Below are 7909 nucleotides of genomic sequence, written 5' to 3' on the forward strand. Positions count from 1 at the left end.
TTTAGCGTCAGGGGTGGGGACTGTAAATTGCTTACTGCCTTTCAGTTCCGGGACAAGAATCGCGCCTGAAAGAGATTGAATCACTAACCGCAGCTACCAGCCGGAAGCCACCGCCCTGGCGTCCTCTTCCGGCTAGAGAAGCGTTTCCCGTGAGCCCGCGGGCGCGCGAGGACTACGACTCCCGGCATGCTCCGAGGCCGCTGGGATTAACCCTTCAGGGCCGGAGGCAGCCCTGGGCCCCGCCTCCGCCGCTTACCTGGATCCTGCAGGGTGAGTTTTGTGGAGCTGAGAAGGGGGACTCTCTCCTTTATTTCTTAGGAGCGTGGGTGACTCTGTGTGTGTGCGTGTGTGTGTATTGTACTCCCGAGAAATGACAAAAATGGGACATTTTGCAGTAATGAGATTCAGACGCCCTTTTTTTCGCCAGTGGGAGACTCAGCATCTCCTCTCTGAACCGCAGGGCCTAAATGGAATCACTTCTGTCTTCCTCAAAATGTTACCTAAATCCTCCCTTTTCCCCCAGAACAAAAGCAGCCAGCAACCCCTCCCCGCTCTGAACGCCCCTCCCCCCACTTGGACCCTTCCCCTGGCCCCCAGCAGGTTTTGTAACCTGGCTCCGGAGACAAGATTTTTATTATCCCTTTTGTTTGGGTGGAGGGCGTGGGGTGAGTACTCCTGGAGCCCATAGGACCCCCACACCTTTTTGGATTGGAGATTTTAGAATGTAGGCCCTTTGTCTCTCGGAGCCTGCCCTTCTCCTCAGGTGCCAGCACGGAGTCCCTGAAGGTTCAGCTGGCACCCTACCTTTGTCTGACTTGAATGACCACGGGCTTGTGGAAAAGGGTTTCTTCTTGCGAGTATGGGTGGTGGGTGTTAAACTGATCCTTGCCTCCCCTCCCTCCCGCACCCCTGAAACAACCCCTCACAGGAGACAATGGCTGGGGAGGTGGGGGGTGGTCACATTCCTTATTCTATACCTATATTGTGCACAGTTCCAGTTCCGGGCTGGCAGGGAGGAGGACAGGGGCTGTGAGTATTGGAGATTATGAGGCTGTAGGGTCAACTACCCCTCCCTGCTCCTCATCCGTGGTCAGAGGGAAGTAGAGGGGCTGCTTGTTTCTGTCACTTTTCACTGCTCCCACACCCCACTCTAACTATCCCAGTTCACAAGGCCCCCCTCCCCGCCTCAACCTTCAAGAGTCTAAAGCTGCTAGAAAAAGGGTCTACTCTGACTCCGAGGGTTGAGGGCCTAGAGTGCCTGGATCCCCTTTGCCTCACCCCTATCTCTGTCACTGGTAAGCATCCTGTCCACCCCAGAGGTTAACTCCCCCATTCTGGGCAGCCTCCGGCTTCCTTCCCATGCCCCCAAAGGGACATTGTTCTGGCCAGCGTTTGGGGCGGGGTAGGCAGAAGGGAGAAGACCTTGGGGCAGGAGTCTGAACCATAGGAGGCTAGGGGAGTGAGGGCAAGCCGGCACCTCTCTCCTCTATCTCACCCTCCCCACCGCCAACTGGCTCCCTGCCCCTGCCCCCGCCCCTTGACATCCCAGACTCCCTGGCTATTTAAACAGAGATGGGTGCCCCCATCGGCACACTGTCCTTTGGCCACCGGACATCATGCCTCCCAAGAAGGATGTTCCTGTGAAGAAACCCGCGGGGCCCCCTATCTCCAAGCCTGCTGCCAAGCCAGCCACAGCAGGGGCCCTTCCAGCCAAGACCAAGGCTGAACCAGCGGCGTCGGTCCTTCCAGCCCCTGAGAAAACCCGGGATCCCCCTGTCGATCTCTCCAAAGTGGTGGTGAGTCCCTGGAAAGTAAAGAAATAATTTGGAGGGGGTTACAAGGGTCGGATATAGCCTAGGGGATCAGGAGGCATCTAGTCGGTAGGAACCCGTGAGCACTGGAATGATACTGGGGGTTCCCCTTGGTCTCCTCCTTTGGAAATATCCAGGCTTGTGCCTCTGCTATTGTCTTTGTTGTTCTCTTCTCTAACCTATAACACGTGTGTATGTACACACACACACACCCCTGCTGGAGGCAGGGACTAAGATGGGGAACATCTGGGTTCTGAGGACAGTTTCAAGGTGAAGGGAGGGAGCTGCTGCCTGTGACTGGCTGACTGTTCAACTCTAAAGGCCACATCTCTGAACCCCAGGAGGGGAGGCTGAAGAGGACAGACTTGTTAGACAATCACAGCTGGGGGCCAGGAGTAAATTTAGCCTTTGTTCAGCCCCCAGTTATGTGAGGGATGCAGGCCTCGGGGCAGTAGAGGGGGCAGTAGAGGGAGCGGAACAGGTGGCCTGGGATTAACCCTGTTCCCAGGAAACCCTCCCTCCCAACCCCCACTCCCCCGACAATTCCTCCTCTTGGGATTCTCCCAAGGTCCAGAGCTGGGAATGGGCCTGAGGTGGCTGGGCTCCCAGCCTGGTCCTTGGGAGCCCCTCCTCAGGAGTGGCTGGCAGTGGTTGGGAGGAGTGCTGGAGAGGGATTGCATGAGCCCTGTCATTCCTCCTCAACTGCTCTTTTCTTCCACAGATCGAGTTTAACAAGGACCAGCTGGAGGGTGAGGAGAAGCTGGTCCCCTGTGCCCACTGTCCAGTCCCAACCCCTCGTCAGATCCTCTTTCTATTCCCCTAACTCCAGTCCCGACCTTGAAACCTCTCACACTAGTCCTGTGTGTCCCGGTCTGCCCAGCACTAGCCCCGAGTTTCTGAACCCGCTTTCTGTCTGGGGTGATGGGAACCCCTGGTCAACACTGACCCTTCTTTATACCTCAGAGTTCAAGGAGGCCTTTGAGCTCTTTGACCGAGTAGGGGACGGCAAGATCCTGTACAGCCAGTGTGGGGACGTGATGAGGGCCCTGGGCCAGAACCCCACCAACGCCGAGGTGCTCAAGGTCCTGGGGAACCCCAAGAGTGATGGTGAGGGGACCCTTGGAATAATGGGGGGTTTAGTTTGGTGGTGGAATGTTGGTAAGGTGACAAAGGATGCTGGGGTGGGTCTCAGGATTTCAAAAACTGTCAAATCGCGGGGCAGAAAAATATCCTGAGTGTTGAACAGGATGAAAGATTTCATGGTAGGGATGAGAGCTGTGTCCTGGGCAACACCACAGTGACCTCCCTCACCTTTCTAACCTCCAGAGCTGAAGTCCCGGCGTGTGGACTTTGAGACTTTCCTGCCCATGCTCCAGGCAGTGGCCAAGAACCGGGACCAAGGCACATATGAGGACTACCTGGAGGGGCTTCGCGTGTTTGACAAAGAGGGGAACGGCAAAGTCATGGGAGCAGAGCTGAGACATGTCCTCACCACCCTGGGTGAGGCAAGGACCAGAACTCCTGTGGAGTGAAGAGGGTGAATCAAAACGAGGGTTGCCAAATAGGCAGAGCCAGGGAGGGATTACTGGCCTGTAGGTCATGGGCAGGACACTGAGAAGGTCAGAACCCTGGGGGCAGAATCTGAAGGGCTTCCTCCTTCGGAGCCTAAGTGAGGGGGACGAGGATACCTCCCGAAGGAAAGGGAATGAAGTGGGAGAATTGGATTTGTTTTGGAAGAGATGCTTGTGCTCTGTGTGAACCCTCTGGAATTTCGTTTCCTTGTCTGTCAAAGGTTTCACCTGGTGCTAACGCAGGTGAGATGGAAAGCAAGTTGCAGGATCACATCCAAGCCATTACCATTACAAGGGGACGATTCCTTTGGGACTCTTGTTATGGGCAAATCTCCAGGGTGGGAGAACAGGAGATGCCACCCTGAAAAGCGTGGCCTGGTTGGTGAGGGAGGGAAGGCAGGGGCTAAATTGCTGTGTCTGGGGCTCAGGAGAGAAGATGACCGAAGAGGAGGTGGAGACAGTTCTAGCAGGACACGAGGACAGCAATGGCTGCATCAACTATGAAGGTGAGGGGCCAGAGGAGCACAAGGGACAGGGGAGAAGGGGAGGCAGGAGACTTGCGGTATGGTATGTGGGTGGGGGGCAGCTTGGGGCCTGAATTATCTACAGTCAGGTGGATAAGGGCCTGCTTCTGAAGGCCCTCTTGCCTCCTCTCTCTGCAGCCTTCCTGAAGCACATCCTAAGCGTCTGAGCATTACAGGTAGGGCCCTCCCACTCTGCCTCGAGAGACAAGTCTCCTTCCCTTCCCTCAGCCAAGGTAGCAAAGCAGGGAAGTGCTTAATCACGTCCTGCTGCGCACGAGCGCCAGAGTTTGGCAACTTTTGTCTTTTTCCACAGATTCCGTGGGGTCGGACACTGGGCCTCCGGCAGGCGGAAGCACGTTCCTACCACTAGGAGGCCACCTATTGTTTCAAAATAAAGAGATGATTCCTCCCTTGGCCTCCGACTGTTGCTTTCTTCAGAGGTTGGGGAGGGAGGCAGGGAAGCTCTCCCCAACCTGGTACCTTTGATCCTCCCGCTGCTCGGAAGAGCAGATTCCTTGCGCCCCACCCTACCCCCTAGTGCAGTTTCCGTGCCCCAGGTAAGGCTGTTCTGCGGGAAGGAACAGCAGTTGGCCCCGCCCCCCTTATTACTAATGTAACAATATTATCTGCATAAGCCCAAGCCAGGGATCCTATTGGCTGGATCAGCTGAGGGTGACGTAATCGGCACGTACTAAGACTAGGGTTGGGCCGGCGGTCGGAGCCATTACTGCAGGAAAAGGTCCGGCAGAGCTGAGCAGTCAAGATGGTGGGTTCCAGGGCCTGGGAGGATGAGCGGGGTGTGGGGCGAAAGGCGGGGAGCCGGGGATGGGGGGTGAGGAGAAGGCAGAGCAGGGGGGAAGCGGAACCTGAGGGCCTGGAAGTCGGAGGTGAGATTGGAAAGTCTGGGCTCCTGTCCTGGGAAGCGAGTCTCCGGCCTGGAAAAGGAGCTTGAGGTTCAGTTTGTGGGACTGGGATAGACGCTGGGGGAATCGGAGTTCCGATGTTGACTGCTCCCCTCTTCTCTGAGCAGTGTGACTTCACCGAGGACCAGACCGCAGGTAGGTATGGGACCCCTACGGAGGTCACGCTTAGGGAGAGGGGACACCCCCTCCGGCACCTGTCCCCTCACGCCAACCTGTCATCTCTTCAGCACCCCCGGGGGAATACCTCCCGGATTCCCTTCTCTCTCCTTCTGCAGCCTCCATTTTCTTTTCTCACTCTTTCTTCCTCCCTCCTCTTCCACTCTAGATCTGAGCCCCAAGCACTGGGTGAGTTTTAGGTGGCGTGGGTGTGTGAAACAACTTGGTCTCCTAATGCTTGCTGTGTGTGGGGTTTGAGGAAGGTGTGTGAAGCTGCTTGTGCACCTCCGTGCCTTAACCAGCCTCTTTTGTCCTCCTGTGACAACTCCCCTGCCCCCAGCTTGGGACTGTGAAGATTGTAAAAAGCAGTGACCTGATACTGTGTAAAAGTAGGGCCAGGGGAGTTTGCCGAGGATGCTCTTTGTAGCTGTTCCCACTGAACCGGAGGGTGGGAACTGGCCGGCTGGGATGACCCCAGTCCCAGGCTGCTGCTCCCACTTCCTTATAAGGACAGGACCCAGACAGGGCGGTGGCAAATTCCTGCCCTGAGTAGTGTAGTGCGCTGGCTGGGCAGCCTTGCTGCAGGCCGAGGGGGTGTGTAAATGAATGTTACTGCTGTGCCTCGAGGGGAGGAAGGCGCTCTGTGTGTGACACCTGAGTTGGGAGGGACGGACACTGGATCCCTCTTACTGGCCTTGAGTTTACAGTGGGCTAAATATCTGGTTTCCTTAGCGTGATCAAAGTTGAATGGGCAGTGGAAACGTGGAGGGAGGGCTGGGGTTAGCCCCCATGTGCCAAGTGCTGATGTTTATGTGAATCCTCAGAGTTCAAGGAGGCTTTCCAGCTCTTTGACCGAACAGGGGACGGCAAGATCCTGTACAGCCAGTGTGGGGACGTGATGAGGGCCCTGGGCCAGAACCCCACCAACGCCGAGGTGCTCAAGGTCCTGGGGAACCCCAAGAGCGATGGTGAGGGTCCTCAAGAACAACTCAGTGTGGTAGGAGTTCTTCAGCTACGAGCTTCCCTTTACCTTCTTAGGCCCCACACTCAAGCAGGTCTTGTCTGAATAGCAAATCCCATGGATTTCTTCTGCTTTGAGTGGGAGCCTTCTATGGAGGTGTGATCCCTGTCATGGCCTCAGTTCTGAGAACTCTGTGTGACTTTCTGTCTGCCTCCTTTATGGCAGAGATGAATGTGAAGGTGTTGGACTTCGAGCACTTCCTGCCCATGCTGCAGACAGTGGCCAAGAACAAGGACCAGGGCACCTATGAGGACTATGTCGAAGGCCTTAGGGTATTTGACAAGGAAGGGAACGGCACTGTCATGGGTGCCGAGATCCGGCATGTTCTCGTCACACTGGGTAAGGCTCTGCCCTTGCTTCTTGAACTGAGGTGCCACCCTATACCTCACCTGTCACCCAGTTCCCCAAATGCTCTCTTTCCCTCTTCAGGTGAGAAGATGACAGAGGAAGAAGTAGAGATGCTGGTGGCAGGGCACGAGGACAGCAATGGTTGTATCAACTACGAAGGTGAGGGACGAATTGGGATGCTGGTGGAGGAAGCAGCCGTACCGGGCAGGTCAAGCACAGCGTCTGAGGCTTTTCCTGTCCTTGGACTTGGGCTCCAGCAAGTGCCAGGAGGCAAGGGGCAGGGCCCAGCCTAGCCCAGCCCAGGAGCGGGAGGCTGGGGGGTGTGACAGGAAAGGAAGGGGCAAGGTGGTGTGAAGGGTGGGGAAGGCACGGGAAGTCCAATACGTGGAATGTCTGTGTCCCACCGCCTGACCCCTCACCCCATGTGTGTGTCTTGTCTTCACCATTAATGTCTCTTCCTTCCTGCAGCGTTTGTGAGGCATATCCTGTCGGGGTGACGGGCCCGTGGGGCGGGTACGGCTCCTCCCAGCCTTCCCTACTCTAGTTGACCTCCCCAGTGTTTTTCTTCCCAACCTTTGCTCTCTGGCCCCTGCCCTTCCCCTACTACCATCTGACTTCCTCCTGGCATGTTTTCTGCATGGAGCTGACTGGGGAGAGGAGGGGTTCCTCAAAGAGGAAGACAGCCTGGGGGTGTGGTACCTCCTCTCCTAGAATGGGCTCTGAAGTCTTACTTACAGAGCCCTGGGTGCTAGTGCCTGGGAACGCGCACCAGCCCATCCCCATCTTGCTTTAGGGTGAGCCTTTGGCCCTGGAACATTGGCGGTTGGCATGGGGGCCGGGGGGTTGCCTGCCCCATAGTGCTCTTGTAGCTGAACAGTGTCTTCCCCTTCCTTCTGCTGGGCAGCTTGGAGGTACCCTAACCCAAAACTCTGTCTTCTCCTGCCAGTGGCTGACAGTAGCTATAGGTGTAGTTGAGAACTTTTCTGCCTCTGCTGTGTTCTTGCTGCTCAGGGTGGGGTGGGGAACTAACAGCTGGTGGGAGGGGAGCTGGGGGCCTAGAGAACTGGTCAGACTCAAGGTGGCTCCTCTGCAAACTGACCCCAAGGTTTGGTTGCTGTGGGCATGTCCCTTCTTTTGCCACCTTCGTGGTCATGAGGTCTCCTGGCTCCTGGTGGACCCTCCCTTGACCCTGCTCCCTAGTTCACGCCTCTGTCCCTTCCACAGAGCTCGTCCGCATGGTGCTGAACGGCTGAAGACATTCCTGGTGTGCCCAGCGCCCTGTGCCTTCCCCTGTGTGAGACTGTACGTAGCCCCGAAGGCTTCCTAGCTTCTCTTGTCACAGCACTTTCCCCAGCTTGTCTCTTGATGTTTGCTATCAGCAATCACCAAATAAACTTGCTCTCTGTGCCCTAAATGCGGTTCTGCTTTCCTTCCTGATCAGGGTGAAGGAGAGGAGGAGAGACGGTCCAGGGCCAGTGGACCTGGGGCTGGGGAAGGGCCTATAGGAGCCACCTTTGCCTCACTGAAATGCTGACCCCATTCACTGGTGCTACAA

The 7909-nt window shown here is 56.4% G+C and overlaps 2 protein-coding genes across 10 annotated transcripts; both read left to right on the forward strand.

The window, feature by feature from the left end:
- Nucleotides 1-2: 2 nt before the first annotated feature.
- MYL6B (myosin light chain 6B) lies at nucleotides 3-4321 on the forward strand. Of its 3 annotated transcripts, none has more exons than XM_081060563.1 (8): nucleotides 3-270; nucleotides 1571-1796; nucleotides 2533-2560; nucleotides 2775-2918; nucleotides 3138-3311; nucleotides 3811-3888; nucleotides 4045-4082; nucleotides 4220-4321. In XM_081060563.1, exons 2-7 carry the CDS (start codon nucleotides 1617-1619, stop codon nucleotides 4071-4073), a joined length of 633 nt encoding a protein of 210 aa, XP_080916689.1. In that variant the 5' UTR covers nucleotides 3-270; nucleotides 1571-1616; the 3' UTR covers nucleotides 4074-4082; nucleotides 4220-4321. The 3 variants fall into 3 exon arrangements, with proteins under 3 accessions (XP_080916689.1, XP_080916690.1, XP_080916691.1); XM_081060565.1 differs by having other exon boundaries at nucleotides 226-270; nucleotides 1550-1796; XM_081060564.1 differs by lacking the exon at nucleotides 4220-4321 and having other exon boundaries at nucleotides 155-270; nucleotides 4045-4153.
- A 262-nt stretch (nucleotides 4322-4583) lies between these two features.
- On the forward strand, nucleotides 4584-7768 carry MYL6 (myosin light chain 6). Of its 7 annotated transcripts, XM_081060572.1 has the most exons (7): nucleotides 4584-4672; nucleotides 4937-4964; nucleotides 5810-5953; nucleotides 6172-6345; nucleotides 6436-6513; nucleotides 6823-6867; nucleotides 7579-7768. In XM_081060572.1, exons 1-6 carry the CDS (start codon nucleotides 4670-4672, stop codon nucleotides 6849-6851), a joined length of 456 nt encoding a protein of 151 aa, XP_080916698.1. In that variant the 5' UTR covers nucleotides 4584-4669; the 3' UTR covers nucleotides 6852-6867; nucleotides 7579-7768. The 7 variants fall into 7 exon arrangements, with proteins under 7 accessions (XP_080916698.1, XP_080916697.1, XP_080916699.1 ...); XM_081060571.1 differs by lacking the exon at nucleotides 6823-6867 and having other exon boundaries at nucleotides 4606-4672; XM_081060570.1 differs by lacking the exon at nucleotides 4584-4672 and having other exon boundaries at nucleotides 4772-4964.
- The last annotated feature ends 141 nt before the right edge of the window (nucleotides 7769-7909 follow it).

This window comes from Rhinolophus hipposideros (genome assembly GCF_964194185.1).
Source record: "Rhinolophus hipposideros genome assembly, chromosome: 9".
Taxonomy (NCBI): domain Eukaryota; kingdom Metazoa; phylum Chordata; class Mammalia; order Chiroptera; family Rhinolophidae; genus Rhinolophus; species Rhinolophus hipposideros.

What these genes read in the sequence shown, in the direction of transcription:
- MYL6B (XM_081060563.1), top strand. Translation starts at nt 1,617, where the DNA reads ATGCCTCCCAAGAAGGATGTTCCTGTGAAGAAACCCGCGGGGCCCCCT. An exon ending in TCGATCTCTCCAAAGTGGTG is followed by an intron (nt 1,797 to 2,532) that starts GTGAGTCCCTGG and finishes TTTCTTCCACAG; the next exon opens with ATCGAGTTTAACAAGGACCA. An exon ending in GGGGAACCCCAAGAGTGATG is followed by an intron (nt 2,919 to 3,137) that starts GTGAGGGGACCC and finishes TCTAACCTCCAG; the next exon opens with AGCTGAAGTCCCGGCGTGTG.
- MYL6 (XM_081060569.1), top strand. Translation starts at nt 4,907, where the DNA reads ATGTTGACTGCTCCCCTCTTCTCTGAGCAGTGTGACTTCACCGAGGAC. An exon ending in GCATGTTCTCGTCACACTGG is followed by an intron (nt 6,346 to 6,435) that starts GTAAGGCTCTGC and finishes TTCCCTCTTCAG; the next exon opens with GTGAGAAGATGACAGAGGAA. An exon ending in TGGTTGTATCAACTACGAAG is followed by an intron (nt 6,514 to 7,578) that starts GTGAGGGACGAA and finishes TCCCTTCCACAG; the next exon opens with AGCTCGTCCGCATGGTGCTG.